Here is a 24,203-nt window from a genome sequence, read left to right as displayed (position 1 = left end):
GTAGAGAGGCGGTCAGCCTGAAAACGAAGCTGAGACACTCGTGTCCTTGGCCCGGGGACAATTTTATTTGTGACACCCCCAAGATCCATGAAAACCTCTTCTCATGTACAGTATATGGCAGCCATTGTAGACCACCCAGGAGTCACCAATGAGCTTCTCCAGACACTAGTGTCCAGGTCTAGGGCCCTAGCTTTTATTTCACCAGAGCAACCAATCAGAGCTCAGCTTTCATTTCACAGGCAACCAATGAGAAATTACATTTTATTTTGCCAGAGCAATCAATCAGGACACAGCTTTCATTTCACCTGGCAACCAATGAGAACTGAGCTTTCGTTTCACCTCAGAAGTGTAAGAAATGACTGAATGACTGCGTCCGTCGTCTCCTTCCTGCGGTCGGGTTTCTCTGTGGAGAGCGGTTGTGACACGTGAGTACAACATGGCGTATGTGATAGTGGAGGCGATGAACACTCAGGACCGGTCATAGACACACGGCTGTCCTCCTGGGCAATGTCCGCTCCTTCCCACTATGGTAACAAGCCGCATACATGGCAGAAGGTCCGTGGCCTACAAGAATAGACGCCGCGTGTCCGGACAACTGTCGTTTCTTGTGGACGTCCAGGAAATCGGTGAGAAAATGAACATCCGCAGAACAACATGGCGGCCGGCACCGAGCCTGGAGCCAGCGAGTGTCAGCAGTGCCAGGGTTACAGGAGCAGTGTGCGGGTGCACTGAATATGATGGTAGACGCCATATGAACTATTGCTGTTTTGTGACAGTATCCCCAACCTCACTGAGCTTTTTTGGCAGGTATGGAAAGGGTTAATACAATTAATTATGCCTAATCCCATTGCTTCCCAATAAGATTTATATCTGTCCTAGAAACAACTTCATAAACAAATCTGATTGGTCTTAAATCTGACACGGCTGAGCGGCTCCCGGAAGACCAAGCGCTGCCAGCATCTGCTGCAACCAAGAGATAAGATCAACATCACTGTATAACATCTTATCATGGGGACCCGAGGGGCCAGGGGCGGCTGGAAGCGGTCAGGGGAATCAGAGGTTACTGGCAGTTTACTCTGAATATAGAGATATCAATGTGGTCTTAAAATGATGCTCCGCCTTTTATGATCACAGTGTTATTAGTTCAGAAATTCTGTGCTGAATCCCCTGCAAAAAGTAATGTAAAGGGAGCTCTCTGTATACAGAGATACATGGTAAGATTCTGTCTGCAGCCACCACTAGAGGGAGCTCCCTGTATACAGAGATACATGATAAGATCCTGTCTGCATCCACCACTAGGGGGAGCTCCCTGTATACAGAGATACATGATAAGATCCTGTCTGCAGTCACCACTAGGGGGAGCTCCCTGTATACAGAGATACATGATAAGATTCCGCCTGTAGCCACCACTAGGGGGAGCTCCCTGTATACAGAGATACATGATAAGATCCTGTCTGCAGCCACCACTAGGGGGAGCTCCCTGTATACAGAGATACATGATAAGATCCTGTCTGCAGCCACCACTAGGGGGAGCTCCCTGTATACAGAGATACATGATCAGATTCTGTCTGCATCCACCACTAGGGGGAGCTCCCTGTATACAGAGATACATGATAAGATTCTGTCTGCAGTCACCACTAGGGGAGCTCCCTGTATACAGAGATACATGATAAGATCCTGTCTGCAGCCACCACTAGGGGGAGCTCCCTGTATACAGAGATACATGATCAGATTCTGTCTGCATCCACCACTAGGGGGAGCTCCCTGTATACAGAGATACATGATAAGATCCTGTCTGCAGTCACCACTAGGGGAGCTCCCTGTATACAGAGATACATGATAAGATCCTGTCTGCAGCCACCACTAGGGGGAGCTCCCTGTATACAGAAATACATGATAAGATCCTGTCTGCAGCCACCACTAGGGGGAGCTCCCTGTATACAGAGATACATGATAAGATCCTGTCTGCAGCTACCACTAGGGGGAGCTCCCTGTATACAGAGATACATGATAAGATCCTGTCTGCAGTCACCACTAGGGGGAGCTCCCTGTATACAGAGATACATGATAAGATCCTGTCTGCAGCTACCACTGGGGGGAGCTCCCTGTACACAGAGATACATGATAAGATCCTGTCTGCAGCCACCACTAGGGGGAGCTCCCTGTACACAGAGATACATGATAAGATCCTGTCTGCAGCCACCACTAGGGGGAGGTCCCAGTATACAGAGATACATGATAAGATCCTGTCTGCAGCCACCACTAGGGGGAGTTCCCTGTATACAGAGATACGTGATAAGATCCTGTCTGCAGCCACCACTAGGGGGAGCTCCCTGTATACAGAGATACATGATAAGATCCTGTCTGCAGCCACCACTAGGGGGAGTTCCCTGTATACAGAGATACGTGATAAGATCCTGTCTGCAGCCACCACTAGGGGGAGCTCCCTGTATACAGAGATACGTGATAAGATCCTGTCTGCAGCCACCACTAGGGGGAGCTCCCTGTATACAGAGATACGTGATAAGATCCTGTCTGTAGCCACCACTAGGGGGAGCTCCCTGTATACAGAGATACATGATAAGATCCTGTCTGCATCCACCACTAGGGGGAGCTCCCTGTATACAGAGATACATGATAAAATCCTGTCAGCAATACTGTTAGAAAACATCAATCCCCAGCATGGCCTGATATAATTCCAATCTTTACACAATGAGCCACTGTAGAGATTCAGTAAGAATAGATTAAAAATAAAACTTCTGTTATATAATGCAGCACTAACAATTGACTTTCTCTGCATCTATCCCTTTCTGAGAGGAGCTTAGCTGTCATATGATTGTGTCACATGATCTATGTTTTTAGACATGGCAGATAACTGCCCAACATTGCCACACTGTAGATCAAACTGGAACAGAGAATAAAGGAGCATAAAACCTTTCATGAACATAACATGATGTAAACAGAATTATACGGGAGGTTCGTGACAGGGCTGTTGGCTACCAGTCAGAGACCGTGAATGTATATTTGTTTTCTTCTTTTATCAATAGAGAAATAGTCTATTACACAACGAAGCCTGCTTTTATGGATCACTCCAAAAATGTGGGCTTACTGGCCCTTTAATTCTTAAAGGGGCACTCTGGTTTAAACTGCTACTCTGTATAATGCCTAATTGAAGTCAGAGCTTGACAAATTGGTTTAAGGAACAGGAAAGAGAAATGCTCATTGCTCGGCTTCTACACATAGATACTGAGGATGGTACGGTTGAAGGTTCGTCCTCAGACTCCTCTTAAGGATTTGATCATTTTTGCTATCTCTGTGGAGCATTCTGCAGTGAAGACCTTCAACATGTCTCCCCACTCAAGGGTCCATTGCATACCGATGATATTTAGCAAGTTCTAATCATGAAGGTCCTTGTTGTTGCTGTGACAACCAGAAGGGACACACAGAGAATGTTCTATGTGAAGGCCGATAAAAGAGACAAAAGTTAATGTGTAACAATCCTGCACCCTGCAAGTACAAGAAACTGTATTAAATAACAGCACCAAGTGCAATGGATTCATAAAAACAAGAACACAATACACAGCTACAATAGAAGATGGCAGATAAGTGCAGCGAACGATATGTCTTCAGGAAAGCCATTGCTATCTGCAAGGCCAGAGCTAGTGGGAATGCAAAAATAACAATCACATCTGGTCCATGGGGCATCAGTTGTCCAAAAGCCCCACTACAACATGGTATTCAGCAAATCAGACCTGGTGACTCTGTCTCTTTAAGAATAGTGTCCTACCGCCATATGTAATGCATCAATACGTTTCTACTATCAAGACATCCTTTATTCAACCACCAACTTTTCAAGAACTGCCCTGAGATTGTTCTCAGGAGTGGGTGGATACAGACTGAAGAGGTTCCTGAGCAAGAACAGATTATGGGACCAATGTAGAAATACCCCGTGGTCCAATGACCCCAAAGCGATATAACGATCAATATAGGGGAACTATATTCCCCGAGGAAGCCGTGGGCGAAACGCGCGTAGGGGCGCGTGTTGTCATCTATGGATAGTGAGAAGGGTAAGAACACAGCATGGGACTAGTTCCCCTATATTGATCGTGATATCGCTTTGGGGTCATTGGACCACGGGGTATTTCTACCCCTCTTAGTGATATGGCGTTGATCCTTATGGCTGCTTGAGGACGTAGTAAGCACTAGCTTGTGATAAAACATATATTATTTCTCGCGGTAGTCATTTAGTGGATCCAAGGATTACTATGTTTATCCCCCCTCTACATCCATGATGCAACATTGGTTTTAGGGCACCCATTCTCAATATTCAACTCTATCTGTATGTTATACCTTTATTTATTTTACTTGGAGATTTTGTGTTGTAAATTTAGGCTTTGTTTCAATAAATGTATACCTTTTTAATATATTCATGAGTTGTTATACTTCATGTTTTTCGGTTTCTATGTGGCTGGGCAATATACTGCGCGGGCTGTACAATGTACTGCGCGGGCTGTGCAATATAGTACGCGGGCTGTGCAATGTACTATGCGGGCTGTGCAATATACTACGCGGGCTGTGCAATATACTACGTGGCTGGGCAATATACTACGTGGCTGGGCAATATACTACGTGACTGGTCAATATACTACGTGATTGGGCAGTATACTACGTGTCTGTGCTGTATACTACGTGGCTCTGTGCTGTAGACTACGTGGCTGGGCAATATACTACGTGCATGGCCAATATACTATGTGACTGGGCAGTATACTACGTGACTGGGCAGTATACTACGTGTCTGTGCTGTATACTACGTGGCTCTGTGCTGTATACTACGTGGCTGGGCAATATACTATGTGGCTGGGCAATATACTACGTCACTGGGCAATATACTACGTGGCTGGGCAATATTTACGTGGTTGGACAGAATACTACGTGGCTGGGCAATATACTACGTGGCTGGGCAATATACTACGTGCTTGGGCAATATACTACGTGGCTGGGCAATATACTATGTGGGCTGTGCAATATACTACATGGACATGCATATTCTACAATACCCGATGCGTTAGAATCGGGCCACCATCTAGTATAATATACGGTACTTCTCATAGTCGTCAATATAGTATAATGCACAAATTAGTCTTCCACACTGTATAAAGCACACCCATAGTCCTCTATATTGTATAATGCACCCCTATAGTCCTCCATATAGAACAATGCACTTCCGATAGTATAATGCACCCCAAAGTCCTTCATATTTTATAATGTGCCGCATAGTCATCCACATAGTATAATACACTCCTCATAGACCTCCATATAGTATAATGCACTCCTCATAGTCCTCCATATAGTATAATATACTCCCCATAGTCCTCCATTTAGTGTAATGCACTCTCCATAGTCCTCCAAATAGTATAATACACTTCCCATAGTCCTCCATATAGTATAATGCACCCAACAGTCTTCCATATAGTATAATGCACCCCTTATTCCTCCACACAATATAATACACCCCCATTGTCCTCCATATAGTATAATGGACTCCCCATAATATAATACACCCCCATTGTCCTCCATATAGTATAACGGACTCTCCATAATATAATACACCCCAAAGTCCTTCATATATAATGCATTCCCCATAGTCCTCCATACAGTATAATGAATTCCCCATAGTCCTCCATACAGCATAATGCAGCCCTCATATAATATAATGTACTCCCAATAGTCCTTGATAGAGTATAATGCAGTCCCCATATAGTAGAGTATAATGCAGCCCCATATAGTACAGAATACAATGCACTCCCTATAGTCCTTGATAGAGCCCCATAGAGTATAACGCAGTCCCATAGAGTATAACGTAGCCTCCATAGAGTATAACACATCCCCCATACAGTATAATGCGGCCTTGAATAATATAATGCAGCCTCCATAGAGTATAATGCAGCTTCATCAAGTATAATGCAGCCCCCATAGAGTATAGTGCAGCCCCCTGTAGAGTATAACGCAAGCCCTGTAGAGTATAACAAATCCCCCATAGAGTATAATGCAGCCCCCATAGAGTATATTGCAGCCCTCATATGGTATAGTGCAGCGCCATAGAGAATAATGCCGCCTCCATAGAGTATAATGCAGCCTCATAGAGTATTATGCAGTCCTCATATAGTATAATGCAGCTCCCATAGGGTATAGTGCAGCCCATAGATTATAATGCAGCCCCCATAGACTATAATGAAAAACAAAAAAGAGCTACGTGGCACTGCTCTCAGTGTGCACAAATAGGATTCCACTCCAATTATAGCCCCAAAAAATGTGAATTTGGCACTCCACAGAATTGATGCAAAAAATAATAATTTTATTAAATATTGTATCCTCTATTGACGTTTCGGTCTAAATTGGCCTTCTTTAGAACTGTAAACCATTAACAAAAAAAAAAAATATATATATACAAATGAAGCATTCATATTATCAAGAATACATATCACTATAATAAAATAAAAAAGGAAAACATACAGTGGGTATGGAAAGTATTCAGACCGCTTTACATTTTTCACTCTTTGTTTCATTGCAGCCATTTGGCAAATTCCAAAAAGTTCATTTTTTTCTCATTAATGTACACTCTGCATCTGCATCTCTGTATCTTGACTGAAAAAAACAGAAATGTAGAGATTCCTGATAATTTGACCGTAGCCTATGTCATATACTCCACAAATTTGGCCTTTATGGAAGAGTGGTAAGATTAAAGTAATTTTTGAAAGCAAGCCATAAGAAGTCCTGTTTGCAGTTTGCAAAAAGCCATGTAGGAGACAAAGCGAGCAGTGGGAGAAGAGGCTTTGGTCAGATGAGACCAAAAACGAAATTCATGAGCTAAATGCATAGCGATATGTTTGGTGGAAAACTAACACCGCATATCACCCTGAAAACACCATCCTCACCGTCACACATGGTAGAGGCAGCATCCTGCTGTGGGAAGGCTTTTCTTCTAAGCTGGTCAGAGTTGGTGGGAAGAAGGATGGAGTTAAATACTGGGCGATCCTGGAGGAAAACCTGTTAGAGGCTGCAAAAGACTGAATCCCACTGGGAATCTGTGACAAGGCTTGAGAATTGCCCATCATCATCTCCATCCAATCTTACTAAGCAAGAACGAGTGTGCAAAGAAGAAGGGGCAAAAATGTCACTTTCTAGATGTGCAAAGCTGGTAGAGACAGACCCCAAACGACTGTGGCAATAATTACAGTGAAAGGTGGTCCTACAAAGTACTGAGACGGGGGGGCTGAATGCAAAAGTACCGTACCATTTTCAGATTTATATTTTTACAATATTTAGAAAACCTTGAATCAATTCCTTACAATTCACAAACACTTGTTACTTTGTGTTGATATATCGCATAAAATCCCAATAAAATACATGTATTATTTATTTAATATGTGGCTGTAACACGAAAAAATTTGGAAATAGGTTATGGAGTATGAATATTTTTTTTCAGACCACTCTATATAAATGGCTTCTAAATTAATAAATGTGTCTCTTGTTTGGATGAGCCTACACAAGGACAGACGTGAACATTGTGGATACATTGGATATATTATGAATACATTGTTCTTGTTTGCTTATCAGTGCAATAATAATAACACTATAACAGGAACTTGGAAAAAACAGGCCATAAAAAGGGGGAAAAAAGTGAATGGAATTCACAAACAGCTGGTTTTCTGCCTCTGATTGGATAAGGAGAGCTGGATAAACAGCTAGAGGTGGCACTAATCATTAACCCCAGAACTTTGACGCCAGTGTACTCCTGGGCAGATTCACCTGTTTGTTTGGACAAACCATGACTAGACTGAAAATCTAAGAGGAAAACAGAATAACATGTGTACTGGAAGCTTAGCCTCCAGGACAGAGGCCCCAGGAGATGACCCAGGTCATACGTATGTGCCTGATCACTAATGGACACCAGTCACAAGACACAGGCTGCGGTTTGGATCAGTTCTAGGCATGCATGGCAGGAACAATTTGTTATTCTTAGGGTATGGGTCCACGGGCCGGATTACATCCGGATTAGCTGCGCATTGAACGCTGCATACAACCGCAGAGTCCAACCCGCAGCGTCCAGATGTTCCAGCATAGTGGAGGGGATTTTATGAAATCCCGTCTCCACTATGCGTGTGAACACGCACCTGGTGGCACTGCGTTTACGGACTTGCGGCGCGTCTTTTTGGACCGCAGCATGTCTGTTTACCTTGCGGCAACGCTCCGTCGCCGCAAGGTAAATCACAGAGGCCTATGTTTGGGGTGCGGAGATTCCGGATGTGTGCAGTGAACACATCCGGAATCACCGCGCGTTCAGAAGGGGGCGACGCTTTGAGCGGAGCGGGTTTTCCACTTCCGCCGTAAATCCGGACAGTGGACACGCACCCTTAGAAACCTTTAAGACTAACATAAAATATGACGGCTATTGTGGTTTTTAATGTATTAAAAGCAAATTACGTGGAAAGTGTCATCTAGACAACCTGGCTGCCTCATAGACCCCTAGAAACGGAGGATGCCTTTTCTGCATTTTCTTAAAAATGGGACCTAATTTAGGGTCCTCATGATGTACACTCACATCTGTAGACGTAGACAAAGAGAGTGGTGTAGTAAGGTCCAATATCAGACATTTTTTTAATAATATAATGCTTAATATCTCCTGTAAACATAGTTAAATTATAAAAATATTTCTTCCTTCAGCCACCACTAGGGGGAGCTTACTGAGGACAGATTATACATTGAGCTCAATTTAAAAAAAAATGTAAAAAAAAAGTATTTAGTGAGCTCATGAGTCTCCTCTCGTGGTAGCTGCAGGCAGAATTGTATCACTTAAATGTACATATATATACATGCAGAGGAATTAGACATCTGTATATCCTTTATAAACAAGAGTAGATGGCATTTGGGGCTACTTATTGTGTAGGTTCAGATGCTATCACAAGGAAAATGCCTCACATAACTGCTTCATCGTGTGCTTTTCTATGATATATATAGACCCCAGTTCTTGGGCTTAGCGGGGGTCTCCGCAGTCATGCCCCCAGTGATCATACAGATAACAATCAATAGGTAAAGGATAGGCGGTGATAAATGCTCTTATCCTGCAGTCTCCATTCATTTTCAGACTATGTCTCCAATAACACCACAATCAGGCAAAACATATTTTTGAACATTTATTGTCAAAGTAAATATATTTATATAGAACATTGGAGAAAATACAGTATATTATATACATGGTATCATAGAGATATTTGCATTTGGATTTAATTTACATTGATTTGATATCTTATTACAAGGCATATTCCACCGGAGATTTCTATGTACACGTTATTTACATACATTCAGAGGAGGATGTAAACCGCCTGGTCAGAGGTTGGTCGGTTGGCAGCTCTACATTTGGATCCAATTATCGTCCATGGGAACAACATTGTCAACTGCAAAGCCGAGAACAGGAAAGAGGGGCAGCTTAAAATGTACCAATCATCTTCTGCAATTGTGTGTAACCTTTGTAAAATACGCGGCAGCCCTACTTATAGGGGCCAAAACAGCGCCACTCTGACCACAGTTTGTATGTGGTATTGCAGCTAAGCTCAATGGACTTCATTGAAATTGACAACAACCCATGGACGGGTGCAGCACTGTTTTTAGAATACGGCCCTGTTTTACTAAAGTTGGACAACGCCTTTAAGTTCAACTATTTGTGAATACAATAGAATTTCCAAATTAAAACGTAAGTTAGTTCTGGAAGAATTAAAATGAAAAATTAGGTGAAATCTGAGAAATTCTTTCTGTGCTCTGCCTTATTATCTCGTCATTTATCTCAATTATCTGAAAGAAGTGACTTATTATGTCAAGGCACTAGCTTATTATCTTAGCGCCTGACAAAGAACCCATTACACAGCTATATTATCCCAGTGTCTAATATATTTCCTCAAGACACAAGCTTATTATCTCAGAGCACTCATTATTATCCTTGTGCATCATTGGAGACACCGACAAAGTATCCCAGAACATCGCTCTAATATCTCAGTGTCTGATACATTTCCTCAGGGCACAAGTTTATTGTCTCAGGGGCACTTATGTATTATCTTATAACTCTGACTTGATTATTTCAGAGTGCTGGTGTATTGGTTCAAAGCCTGACAAAGTGTCCAAGAGTACAGCTCTAATATCTCTGTGTCTGATATATCTCCTCAAGACACAGGCTTATTATCTCAGATCCCTGGCTTACTGTAGTGTGGCCTAATACCCCGGGGCCTGACAAGAGTACCGCAAAGCACAGCTATAGTATATCAGTGTTTCAGGGCTTTTCTCAGAGCACAGGCTTATTATCTCAGAGCACAGGCTTATTATCTCAGAGCATATGCTTATTATCTCAGAGCACAGGCTTATTATCTCAGAGCATATGCTTATTTTCTCAGAGCACAGGCTTATTATCTCACAGCACAGGCTTATTTTCTCAGAGCACAGGCTTATTATCTCAGAGCACAAACCTATGGCACAAGAGAGTTACAAAATAATGGGCTAGTGGCTCTAGACTTTAACAATTTTTTGGCCCTCAGACCCTCCTTATTCTATAAATTAATTTCATTTATACATTTTTCTATATTTTTTTTTAAGGAATGCAACATGTATTAACATTTTTAACACTAGAGGGACCTACCACTAAACATCCCTTATCTGCCCCAGTCCGGCAGCAGAAAAAAAAAATGGGAATTTAAAAAAAAAATGAATTAAGGTGGAATTTAAGTGCATCATCGTAAAAAAAAAATCACTGAAATATATTAAAAGATAGAGATTTAAAGCTTAATAAAATAAAGCTCAAACAGCAGCAGTAATAAAATATATATTTCTCTATAGATGATCCCGTGGCAGAGTCACGTGATCGGCTGGAGGCACTGGGGGTGGTGGGTATATACCGGGCACCAGAGAGCAGCGTATTCAAAACTTTAGATAATATGATGTCATATCGATATGACAACAATGCACATTCTCACTATGGAAACTACAAAAATTAAAAAAATGTTGAAATATATGTGCATCAGATAGGAGGCTCATGAGCGCCCCCTAGCTCCATATTTTTACAGCATGCCTCTCAATGGACTGATGCGTACTAGACAACTTAGCACATTTACATTCATACATATTTCTGGAAGATTATAGGACTTTTACTATAATAATATTTGTTATAAAATTAAATTAATTTCTATTTTTCACATTTTTTCTACAGTATTTTTACAATTTTTTTTTTATTTTTTTTTTAGAAAAATAAATGCACTGAACGTTTTAACACCGAGTAAAGCTTGCAGGAAGGCTCATTAGCCGCCATCGATGTAAATGACAACATTGCGGATCGCCGAAGATGCGATTTTTTTTGGGGGGGGGGAGGCGTTCTGCGGAGAGGGTAATGAGGTGTCTCACAGTATCGGATAGCACAGCAGATCATGATCTAGAAAGTGAAGAGATTTACATAAAAGACGCCAAGAACACCAGGACCGGACTGAGAAATACTGATACGGTTTGGGATTGAAGGACGCTCTGTGGTCTGAGGTTGTTCAGTTATTAATGTTTTGACACAAAATGACACAAAGGGACAGAATAATGAACCCTGCCCAGAAAACCAGGAAAACCAGGAATCGAGTACGTTCTTTGCTTCCTTAGAACAAGAAATGGAAGACAATACAGAGAAACAAACATTATACAATCATTTCCAGGGACAGTGTGTGACTGAGCCGCTGTATCTAAGCCTGTCATGTGTGACACTGTCTGCTGAACCGTTGTATCCGAGTCTGCCCTGTGTAATACTGTCTGCAGAGCTGTGTATCTAAGCCCATAATGTGTGATACTGTCTGCAAATATGTGTGATGCTGTCAACTGGGTCAATGTGTCCAAGTCTAACACAGAGTATCTAAGCCACTTGCATAGTGCCATCTGCTGACCTGGCGTATCTAAGACCATCATAAATGATACAGTCTGCTGAGATGTTCTATCCTGCCCATCATGTGTGATACGATTAAATACACAGCTCGGAAGATAGTATCATGTGTGTTGTATTTAAGCCTGTCATGTGTGAAACTGTCTACAGTGTCGTGTATCTAATCGTATCATGTATGATACTTTGCTAGCTGTATCTAAGCCTATCACGTGTCATACAGTCATCTGAGCTGTGTATCTAAGCCAATCATGAGCCATAGTTTCTGCTGAACTGGCGTATCCCAGTTCTACCATGTTGGATACTGTATGCAGATGAAGTTTAGCTAAGTCAATCATGTGTGATACTTTCTACTGGACTGGTGTATCCAAGTCTATTATGTGTATCTCAGCCTTCTAAATGCGGCACAGTCTTGTAGGCATGAAAGTGCTCTTGGGTACGCTTTTCCACTCTTTCATAGTGCTTTGACTTCCTGGGACTTGTAGTTCCACGTCAGATGGTGGACTTTACGTGACACTACCAAAGGTTCCTGAGAAACACAGAGGACACTGAAATGGCGCAATAGAGTCCTGTCCGTGGCATATCCCAGTTTGCCCCTTATGCCCTTATTAAAGGATTCTGTCAATTTGGAATATTAAGCGACCATTGATGATAATGGAATCAAGTGGATTATAACATAAAGTGCCCCGTTAACCCTTCATTGTCAGGGCATGCATCAAGGTCCTTAGATGCTTCATTCACGCCCATATTAAATAAGAGTAGACAACCACTGTCCAGTCCAATATCCGATGTTCGGTCCACGCCAATAAGTTATGTCAGGGAAGTGGACAAAGTGCTTGGATTTCACGCGGATCCTGCTGGAGGGGATCAGTTTGATAAACGTGTAGAACGGCTGCTTCGGGGAAATCTGTGCACCTTAATGTGCTTGGACAGATGGTCACTGCGAGCAAATTTCTTTTCGCAGACCACGCACTGGTATGGCTTCACACCGGAATGTGATCGGCGGTGTCGGGATAACTCGTCAGACCGGGAAAACCTGCATAAAATAAAGAAATACACGTTATTCTATGTAATTCACGCATCATACTGAGAGTTAAAGGGCAGCTCCACATTAAAGGTCCAACACGTAAAATACACATTCAGGCTGCTGATTTTTCTTCAGGCCTTGCTGGTTCAGGGTCTTATTCTATATTTTATCATCCACACCAAGTACTGTCCAGTAATCTGATGAAGAACAAAATGAGAACAACTAGAACGCAATGCTGCAATATGGAAAACGCTGCTCATATCTGACACCAAAAACATCTGCAAGCAGATTAGAGGCCCCCTAGATTATATTGCCAAAGCCTCCCCTTGTGACCACCTGCATTTATAGTAATCACATTATAAAGAAGATTACTCAGAAGAAACTCAGTCCTAATCCACGGACAAGGACATAGGTTCAGTCTGAAACGCGTAGGAAAAACAATATATTTTCGGATCTACTTGGGAACGTCATTTTTTTACTTTGTTGGAATAAAACTGATGCAGATATTTATCCGGATTACGGCTGGAGAATTTCTTACTTTGTATTTTTTCCCGTGTTGGGGAAAGTACAATACACAAAATGGCTGTTACCCTACAGAGCAGAGCTCCGTTACACTGTATTTGTAGAATATTTGGTAATTTACTTCTGATGTCCTCCCTCCATCGCTGACCAGCTCCTGACCTCAGCAGATAGGCGAGCGGTCAGACTCAGTTCACTATGCTCTCCTCGACCTCATGATTGTGACATTTTTCACGATATCATTTTGCAGGAAGTGAAGCTGCGGATTTGCTAATCTCCACTTATGTCCTAAACCACAGATTAATTTCTGCTTAAAAAAATGACGGCGGGTCACAAAGCATTGTGCAAATGGGAAAAGACATCCTCATATTCTATCACTATGGGGTTTGTTTCCTTGACTGCGCCTGACATATTCTACCTCTCGGATACAGTTATGGAGCCATCATTTAGGGCTCATACTCACTTGCGAGTAACTTGGATGAGTCTCGCACGGCAATACCCGGCACTCAGATCGGAGCGTACAGCTGCATAGCAATACATGTAGCCGCACGCTCCACTCCTGAGTGCCGGGTATTGCCGTGCGAGACTCATCCGAGTTACTCGCAAGAGAGTATGAGCCCTAAGAGTATGTGCACACGTTGCGGATTTTGACGCTGCGGATTCGCAGCTGTTTTCCCTGAGTTTACAGTACCATGTAAACCTATGGAAAACAAATTCCGCAGTGCACATGCTGTGGAAAAAAACATGCGGAAACACGGCGTTGTTTATTCCGCAGCATGTCAATTCTTTGTGCAGATTCCGCAGCGGTTTACACCTGCTCTATAATAGGAATCCGCAGGTGTAAAACCGCAGGTGAAATCCGCACAAACACCGCATAAAATCTGCAGTGCTTTTTACCTGCGGAGTTCTCAAAACAGGTGCGGAAAAATCCGCAGAGGTTCCATCTACGTGTGCACATACCCTTAGTCTCAGAGTCACCCAGGCCTCCTACAAATACACAAGCCCTGCTCACGCCTCCCCTCTCCTATCCTGAATCCACTACAAAGGTAGATCTTTACAAGTAAGTGATCAGTGATCTCCACCCTGTGACTTTCTAGTTATTGCAAAACTACAACACCCAGGCTGTCAAGACATGCTGGCAGTTGTAGTTTTGCAACAACCGGAGAGACCATTGGTATAGAACTTTCAACAGAACAATCAATAAAGGCAATAATCTCCAGGACAGTCTGGGTGCTGCCATCTCTTTAAATCTTGGCGTAAGAACAGATGACTGACTTATTCCTGGAACTCATTCACTTCAAGCCAACCAAGCATATAACTATATTCAACTATGTGAAGAATTGCAGAAATTGTACCACTAGCGCCACAGGACCAAGCTTCCATATTAAGAGGCTTTTTATATATATATGGTGTATACTCGTGTACACTGTCGCGCCGTAAAAGCTCACACCACATGGCCCTCCAGAAAAAGATCGCTCTGCATATTTCCATAGGCTTGCAAGTATTAACGCACAACCAACAGAATGCAAGCTGCTATGGTCAGGGGTCTCTTCCTCATTGCATCTCATTAGCCTGCATGTAAATGGCAATTACTGGAGTAACATAAATCATTAGCAATAACTTGTAATGCAATACCGCCTATAACACACAGTACAAAAGCTAGGTAAGACCATGATATCAAACATCTGCCAAATAATAAACCACAAACCTGCACCGTCTGACATGAACCGCCGAAAGGGAACATGCAATATTCATGGGTTCCCTAATTGATTCTTGTTCCACTGCTGACAGAGAGAAAACACCCATCTCATCTTACCACCATTAGTAGCAAAATAACAGCGATAAAGTGTGATTTCCAAGAGCAACTGCAGCCAAAAGGCATTTTGAAGGCATTTAATAAGGATATAATACATTACTGGGCCCCAAGTACCAGCATACAACTGTTATATTTCTTTCCTCTTTCTAAAATACTGCCCCTGTGTACAAGGATATAGCTACTATAAGACTGCTCCTATGTACAAGAATATAACTACTATAATACTGCCCCTATGTACAAGAATATAACTACTATAATACTGCCCCTATGTACAAGAATATAACTACTATAATACTGCCCCTATGTACAAGAATATAACTACTATAATACTGCTCCCATATACAAGAATATAACTACTATAATACTGCCCCATATACAAGAATATAACTACTATAATACTGCTCCCATGTACAAGAATATAACTACTATAATACTGCCCCATATACAAGAATATAACTACTATAATACTGCTCCCATGTACAAGAATATAACTACTATAATACTGCTCCCATGTACAAGAATATAACTACTATAATACTGCCCGTGTACAAGGATATAGCTACTATAAGACTGTTCCAATGTACAAGAATATAACTACTATAATACTGCTCCCTATGAACAAGAATATAACTACTATAATACTGCTCCTATGTACAAGAATATAACTACTATAATACTGCCCCTATGTACAAGAATATAACTACTATAATACTGCTCCTATGTACAAGAATATAACTACTATAATACTGTCCCCTATGTACAAGAATATAACTACTATAATACTGCTCCTATGTACAAGAATATAACTACTATAATACTGCTCCCTATGAACAAGAATATAACTACTATAATACTGCTCCTATGTACAAGAATATAACTACTATAATACTGCCCCTATGTACAAGAATATAACTACTATAATACTGCTCCTATGTACAAGAATATAACTACTATAATACTGCTCCTATGTACAAGAATATAACTACTATAATACTGCCCCCTATGTACAAGAATATAACTACTATAATACTGCTCCTATGTACAAGAATATAACTACTATAATACTGCTCCTATGTACAAGAATATAACTATTATAATACTGCTCCTATGTACAAGAATATAACTACTATAATACTGCCCCCTATGTACAAGAATATAACTACTATAATACTGCCCCTATGTACAAGAATATAACTACTATAATACTGCTCCTATGTACAAGAATATAACTACTATAATACTGCCCCTATGTACAAGAATATAACTACTATAATACTGCTCCTATGTACAAGAATATAACTACTATAATACTGCCCCCTACATACAAGAATATAACTACTATAATACTGCTCCGTATGGATGTATAATTCTTAGATCTGACCATTTGAGCAAATATGACCTTGTTCTCTAAACTGACATTTTGAACCAACACCGCAGTCACAAGGTCTTTACAGTAGAAATAGCTGTGTATGTTTCCTTTGCTGTCATGTCGTCAGTAGAGTCCACACAGTCCTGCGCTCATGTTACATGTCACACGGTTCCTATTTTTGGGAAGCCTGAAGATCGGTTCTGCTAGGACTGAATACCGCAGTGCACATCTGCAGCTGCCCCTCTCGGTCTATAAAATGGCCTATAGGTAACATTTACTATGGGTGGACCGAGTCTCTGCAGCTCACGTGTTAACACAGGACACATCACATGTTGGAACAGGTCCCAGAGAAACCTACATCACAAGGGCTCGTCTTCTTATGTTATCACTCCAACAAATAAGGTTACTGTAGGTTACAAACATAAGACGTAGTAAAGGTGATTCGTGAATAACACACCCAGGGCTATGCTGCAAGAGCCAACACTACCTGTAATTCCATTCACTTGTGACTGAGCTGGGTGTCAGCCAACATGGCCACCTTTACATAAGAATCTGCTTAACACCTATGGCCATATTCTGGCATTACATTACGGTATTACACTATAACTCAATGTGCTAGGGACAAAACTGATATTTCTAACAAAATGAATAATGGGAACTGACCTCCATCCACATCCGGGCCACGTGCAAGCAAACGGCTTCTCCCCCGTGTGTCTACGCAGGTGAGCCTTAAGATGACTACTCTTGGTGTACATTTTGGTACATCCCGGAAAAGTACATTTGTGCATTTTTATGAGTTCTGTTGCAGCATTTTTTTGGAACTTCTGGCCAATCATAATACCAGATTGTCCCTGAACGCCCATATTTGAGCCCATAGGTTTAGCAGCAATGGGCACTGGTGCAATGCGGACAAATTTGGAAGACATGTTTGATGACTGCACCAGTTGTGGGACCAGAGCAAAGGTCTGACCTTGAATATTAACTAGAAGTTGTGCTACTTTAATGTTGTCGGGGAACTGTGACGCCGAGGCTTGGTTGGCGTTGGACTCTTGTTTGATCTCTATGGGTTGGATCTGTAGTATAACAGGGATTCCACCTTCAACAGCAAGGGCACCAGGACTTTTGCTACCAGGTTCCCCTTGTAATGTGCTATTCGACTGCTCTTTTGTATCCTGCTTGACGAGGTTGGCCACCATAGAGGCCTGCTTTAGTTGTTCATGACCACAATTCCTCAGTTCCTGTTGGGTTTCGACTTTCAAATCAGTTTTCATGTTTTCTTCAAGAAACTCTTCGATTTCATCCAAGGTGGGATGAAAAAGTGACGTCTCCTCTATGTCCAACCCGAAATCGGGAACTTTGAAGAACTCCTCCTTGACCATTGTAGGGTGTTTTCTTTTGTCCCACCAAGATAAAGAAGCATTACTCAAAGACGTCTGGGACAAAAGATAGTCTAGAATGCTGTCCTGACTTTCCGCACTGCACGTGCTTCCATAGCTGGAGCTTAGCACCTGAGAATCAGGACTGGAACAGGAACGGAAACTGGAGGAGTCACTGTCATCCTCCGAAGTGGGAGATGGCAACATCTGATAGCTCCTTCCTCCCATCAGCATCTCCGTTGTGTATTCAAGGCTTGACTGTGCATTAGAAAAGCATTCATCTGTAAGAAGCAAATGATCCACCATTCCTGGATGAGCTTCTGAGAAGATCCCAGCACCATAAGCCAAAAAAATAAGAAAATATCCCACACGGAATGGGTCCTGTAAGAGAAGAAGACATAAAATATATGAAATGTATGAGACTAAACAGAACCCCACTAGACCACAAACCAGAACCCTGATTGCATTAACAAAGGGTAAGCCCCCTAAAACAGTTGTCTCCAGGTGGGTGGCTTTTGGAGAAGATTTTGGTCTGGCTACATATCTTTTGTCATGTTGCAAAGGCTAGTTGGGGTTCTCCATTGACTCATAGGCCAATGGGTAACCCTAGAAAGCCCGCTTTCTTCTTGTTGAATGAAGAAAAGGTAATTTGCAGAGACTACACAACTGGAAAACTTTTGACACCCAAACTAAGTTCCATCTCTCTCTATCCAATTACTTTATATAACATACCAACAACATCCACCAGTTTTCTTTTGCACATGACTAGCTCTATGGAGTTTTGCACAGTTTTTATTTACATCCCTTTCTACATTCCTCCCAAATTCCAAAAAACTTGCAACTTAGTTTATTGACTTCCTAGGGACACAGATGTGTCTGCAATAGGAAAACCAGATTGTGAGCTTTCAAAGATGACTTAATGCTCATAGAACGGTACAGAAGATGTAGGCTCCATAATACTAAGGCAATCCATAAATCAAGAAGAATGGAACATTTTGAAAAGATCAACCACAGAGCTTCATTTGTAGCCCTACCTAAGTCTTGTACATTTCTTCCCTTGGCTTCTAGAACCTCTACTCGGAGCATCGGCCAAAAGCACTTTAAGTGTACATACCCCGGTTGGCAACGAAATGGTAAACTGAAGGTGGAATGTGTTGTTAATGAGATGTTTTAATGCAGGAACATTCAAAGATTGCTGGATCTGGCTATCAGTTCCGCACATGGAGCAAGATTGCTGGCTCCAGAGGGGAGCAGGATAAAAGCTCCTTTCTAAAAAGACGCAAGTCTATTACAAGGGTAACAGTCATCCCCCCATCATATGAGGGCTGTGACTGAGCATGTATGAAAACCCTAGTCATGTTCACTGCCACACAGAGCTCCTTTCCACATGCTATACTGTTGCTCTGTGCTACACTCAATGGGGGATTATGTGATGTCTTAACCCCTCTTCTTCCAGTGGTGAAGGTCAACTGTTCCTGGTGGAACTACATGTCACCATCCATCATGTTCATCTACCTTATACCAACAACTGCTTCCAAAGACTGAAAAGCTTGAAAACCTAACAACTTGAGGTCAAGGCTGAACCTGATGGATGTTTATACCTAAGTAATGATATACAGAAAATGCTTTAATGGAAACATAGCAGCTATGGTCGAACAGTAAGCTGTAGAACATGATTTCTGAATTGCCATTTACTAGGTGCAATAATACACGGGCTTTGATGGCCATGTTCTACTATAGTCCTAAAGACCCAATGTACCCTTTGTACTCCCATTCATCTCTATGGAAAGAGGGTCAGCGTAAGGCCGGAGTCACACGACCGTAGAATACAGACGAGTGCTATGCGAGAAAACGTCGCACAGCACTCAGACCAGTGTTAATCTATGGGGAAGTTCACATTACCGTATTTTTTTCTCAGGTGTATTCGATGTACATGTAAAATTGCGACATCTTGTGATTTTACGCTTATATCGTCCGAGACTCACCAATGCAAGCCTATGGATGCGAGAAAAACTAGGGTACCACACCATCCGTCTAGCTTGCGACAAATGCGCACACATTTTCCTCATTTCAGCCCATTGAGCCTTTAAATTCAATGGTAAAAAGCAGTGAGAAATGTAAAGCCATATGGATACATGGGTGCGAGAAAATCACATCATCGCATTGCAAACGCATTACACACGGATGACCATACGGAGAACACTTGTGCGACTCTCGGCAGGGACACTTCGTCCAATTTTCCATATGTTTAGTGTGACACCGGCCTAACAGTGGAAATTGGGACCCTTGTTTGTGGAAGATTGGACCTTTAAAGCTAGCAATACACTCTCTATAGTTGATTGCTCTTCCTAACAAGCTCCCCATTCACATGTATGGTGGCCAGACACTTCTAGATGCCTGTCATCTCTTGTAGGAGAACCAAAGGGTCAGATGTGAAGTTCAACACACCAGATCCTTTTTCCCCAGACATCTGTCATGAGTGGAACATCGGGGTACTACTATACAAATGAGATGGTCTGCTGGTCATGAAAAAATTGGCAAGATCCTGTGACATCCACATACTGTAACCTATGATTCTATAAGACCTGGGAGAGGACACCAGACGACTGACACATAAGAAAGGATTTCTCTACCCAGACAACTATCCTATAATACTAGGGGAGGGTGAATGGTTTTACTGGAGTTTCACCAGTTCTCACAATTGAATTTATTTAGATACACTGGGAATCTGATCTGGGAATGGACTCACTCATCTCGAGCTCACCCGTGAGTAATTTTGCTCATGTTATGGCGGTTTGCGTGTTCTTCAGTAATATCATTAGCTGGATGGATTTTTGAGTCTTAAAACTTCACAAACAAGAAATAATCAGCTGGGAAAGTGTTGCGTCCTCTTGTGTTTGCTCCTGTGTTTAAAACCTTGTTTAACTGGATTGGAAAGATTGTTAATATCTTATCAGTGACTTTGAAGAGTTACATATTAATCAGGGTTACGGATAATGGGCGCACGGGGAAAGGTGATGGCAGCTCAGCCAATTCTGTACTACGGTGTAATATGATGGACAGGAGAAGATACCTCCCATCGCAAGTCACGGCCGCTCTGTCACCACTGATCTTCTACAGCCTGAAATGATAAATCAATTGTATCACTTGTAATGAATAATCAGGTCACTGCCAGTCCAAGTAATTCCCTGCTGCGGTTACTTTTACAGCTACTTCCTATAGAAGTCAATGCATTGTGGGATTTCGATTCATTCCACAGAATAGCAAAATCCCGTATGTGACTATGAGTGTTTATACTGTGATATCACTGCGCCGGATCACAGATTAGACACATAGAAAAAGCTGCACAACAGGAGCCACAGCTGGAAAAACCTATTATTCCAAATGGGTTTGTTTGTTTTTTTCCAGTGAAACTCTGGAAGTAATTAGACAATTTGTTTCTTTTTGGCAAAATTCTGGAGAAAACAAGAAGCACAAAGTGCTTTCGTGGTCGATCCTATGCTGTGTCCAAAAAGAGGATTGAGAGATTTTCCAGGGCTAATGTAGTAATTCGGCCCTATAACTACAAAGGGAATGTGTTGATGATGGAACCAAATATAAACATTACGGCCAGGGAAACTGTTAGCCTCATTGACATCATGTCCACTTTATCAGTTATTAGCGTCAATGGACGATTATTTCAACACAACCCTATATAATATAATTCCATTTTCTTCCACTGTCAACACATTCCTATAGTTTTCCATAGCTGTACTCATTGACAACTACTATGTAGGCAGCATAAGGGTTAATCATTGCAGCTCTCACTATGGTGCTCTATTCTGATGGCCCTTGAGGCAAATAGCAAGTTCAAGAAAATAAAGTCTCTGTGGAATGTAGGGATTGTCATGTAAATACTAGGTCGGCTTAACCCTTAGAGGGGAGCAGCCACAATAACCAAAGTGCACCATGGGTGAATCCGGCTCACAAGGGAAAAAATGTCTTCAATATCTCTCTGCACCCCCTGCTGCTGCAGCTCCATGTCTGTACAGCAGGACACCTGAGAAGACTATGCCATACTTTATAGTAAACAATTGGAAAGATAAATGTTTGCTTTTTAACCTTTCGCTATCAGCAATGCGGGGTTAGATCACAAGCTCTGCCGGATACATCAGGTCACGTGCATTAATATAAACTAAACTTTTTTTTTATATATATCACAAGCTGCAAGTTGCACAGGAACATGACCATACCACCATATTAAAATGCCAGCATGTGTGTATTGTTCATTACGTCTTATCACTGAGTTGAAAATATGGCGCAGAATATTTGGCGCAACCTAAGTTTTGAAAAAATGGCACTTGTATAAATGTGCCCTAATGGTGACTTATCCCATTTAGTACTAGGGCTTAGCAAGGGTTAACAAGCTTAAAATGATAGAATCTTCCCAGTTAATGCAGCTTAGCCTTGGCGCTGTTTGTGAATGGCGCATTGTACGGTCCATTATTGAGTCCTTGTGGTGTTCTCCACTCCCCTATCCCAGGCCCCCAGGGCTGAACATGACCGCTAGTAACCCATCTTCCCTCCCTCACTGCTTCTACTGTCAACATTCTCCTCTCCACAACAGCCCAGGAATAGCTCCGCCAGCTCCTCTCACATGGTAGATGCCTCCCTACACACCAGGCTGGTGCCCATGAAGGTGCCCCAAACAGCAGAGACACCCAAACCTGTGTGTGACCTACAGACAAGAGCCAGAACGAAGAGAGTGGAACAGAACAACGATGGAATGTTATCACATACAATGTATCAATATTTCCAGGAACATTGTCTCATTCATACAATCAACAATAACATTCTGCAAAACACTTCAGGCTCTAATGTGTGTAGGTCTCATATACAGGGATGCAGTTCTGCCCCATCTGCCACCCACAGATAATAATAATAATAATAATATCATTTATCCCCCACATCCCATCCACAGCTATAGACCCCCAGGTAAAGCAGCACACCAGGCTTTCATGGATTTGTAAAATCCTTATATTCAGTCATGTTGTGTTCCTGTAACATCAGCTACAACACAATGTGATGTCACCACATTACAAACTCAGCTCTGCTACATTAACTCTTGCCATTCCTATTTCTCCATAGATTGCAAGCCCTTACTATGCAATATTTGATTTTCTTCATGGAAACATCCTATGAAATGTAAAGCACTGCGGAATATGATGAATTACATAAATGATACCCTGATAATTCTGGCAAATATACATTTGATATTCGCTCCCAAGTCGGGAATGTTGTTACTTGTAGTTCCCACAACAGCTGGCAGCTGCACCAAATCCTGAATCCCAGGGCTGATCCGTGCAGCAGCAGGTCGCCATATGTTGGGGCTAAAGCGAGGAGTTGTCCAAAGTTTGCACATTGCTCCCATCACCACCCATGGTCCTCTCCCTACCTGCAGCAGATCCCGGGGAATTAATGGCAAAGTTTGGGGGTTTCTCCTCTGCGCCCTTGGAGTGACAGTGGCAGCAGCGCCGCCGGTACAATGTGCCCGCAGCAGCCCGGAGAGTAGTGACACTCACATGATCGTGCGTGGGCAGGGAAGGCTTGGAGAGGGCTCGACCACATCTCCCCAGCCCATTGGCCCATAGGTCCGGGGGGTGGGGGGTCTGTGCTTTCGTCATCAGTGGGAGTTTCTAATCCCCCCCACCAAAAAAAAAAAAACATTTTCCCATCCAAGAAGTGAATGTACAGGAATGTCTCCTTGCTCCATGCTGCAGGCATGTGATAGGGATCGTCTGCAGCCACATACTCTGCGAACACTGCTGACTGGCCTTTCCATAGGACTGCAGCCCCCTACATTGTACACACCAAGCTCTGCTACATCTGGAGCAGCACAGATCTGTCACAATCATGCAATGAAGGTTTCCACAATACCATGGGATGTTACAGAATTGTCTTACTTTACACATCTAAAGTCCCAACCCTTCCTCCATCAGCAGGTTACATTATTGCTGCAATGTTTCCGTCAAGACTAATACATTGGAACAAATCCTCAGCTGTGCGAGAATTGTCCGACTGAGGATTTCTTACAATGTATTTGTGCACACAAGCATCAAACCTCACTACATCTCATAGGTTTCTATTAGGAAGCTGCTGTGGTC

General features: G+C 42.3%; 1 protein-coding gene across 1 annotated transcript; it reads right to left on the bottom strand.

Annotated features, from left to right (window-relative positions):
- Positions 1–9,181: 9,181 nt before the first annotated feature.
- KLF15 (KLF transcription factor 15) lies at positions 9,182–23,589 on the bottom strand. Its single transcript, XM_069736267.1, has 3 exons — positions 23,495–23,589; positions 17,348–18,441; positions 9,182–12,989 (listed from the first exon to the last, which is right to left on the bottom strand). The coding sequence occupies exons 2-3, from the start codon at positions 18,364–18,366 to the stop codon at positions 12,821–12,823; spliced, it is 1,188 nt and encodes a 395-aa protein (XP_069592368.1). The 5' UTR covers positions 18,367–18,441; positions 23,495–23,589; the 3' UTR covers positions 9,182–12,820.
- Positions 23,590–24,203: the final 614 nt, after the last annotated feature.

Source organism: Ranitomeya imitator, chromosome 8, assembly GCF_032444005.1.
Source record: "Ranitomeya imitator isolate aRanImi1 chromosome 8, aRanImi1.pri, whole genome shotgun sequence".
NCBI classification, from domain to species: Eukaryota; Metazoa; Chordata; class Amphibia; order Anura; family Dendrobatidae; genus Ranitomeya; species Ranitomeya imitator.
Note: the sequence above shows the minus strand (reverse complement) of the source record. Positions and strands in the feature narration are given on the sequence as shown.

Coding starts and splice junctions, on each gene's coding strand:
- KLF15 (XM_069736267.1), bottom strand. CDS start 18,366: ATGGTGGATCATTTGCTTCTTACAGATGAATGCTTTTCTAATGCACAG. Junction 12,990..17,347: donor TGGCCCGGATGTGGATGGAG/GTCAGTTCCCAT, acceptor TATTTTATGCAG/GTTTTCCCGGTCTGACGAGT.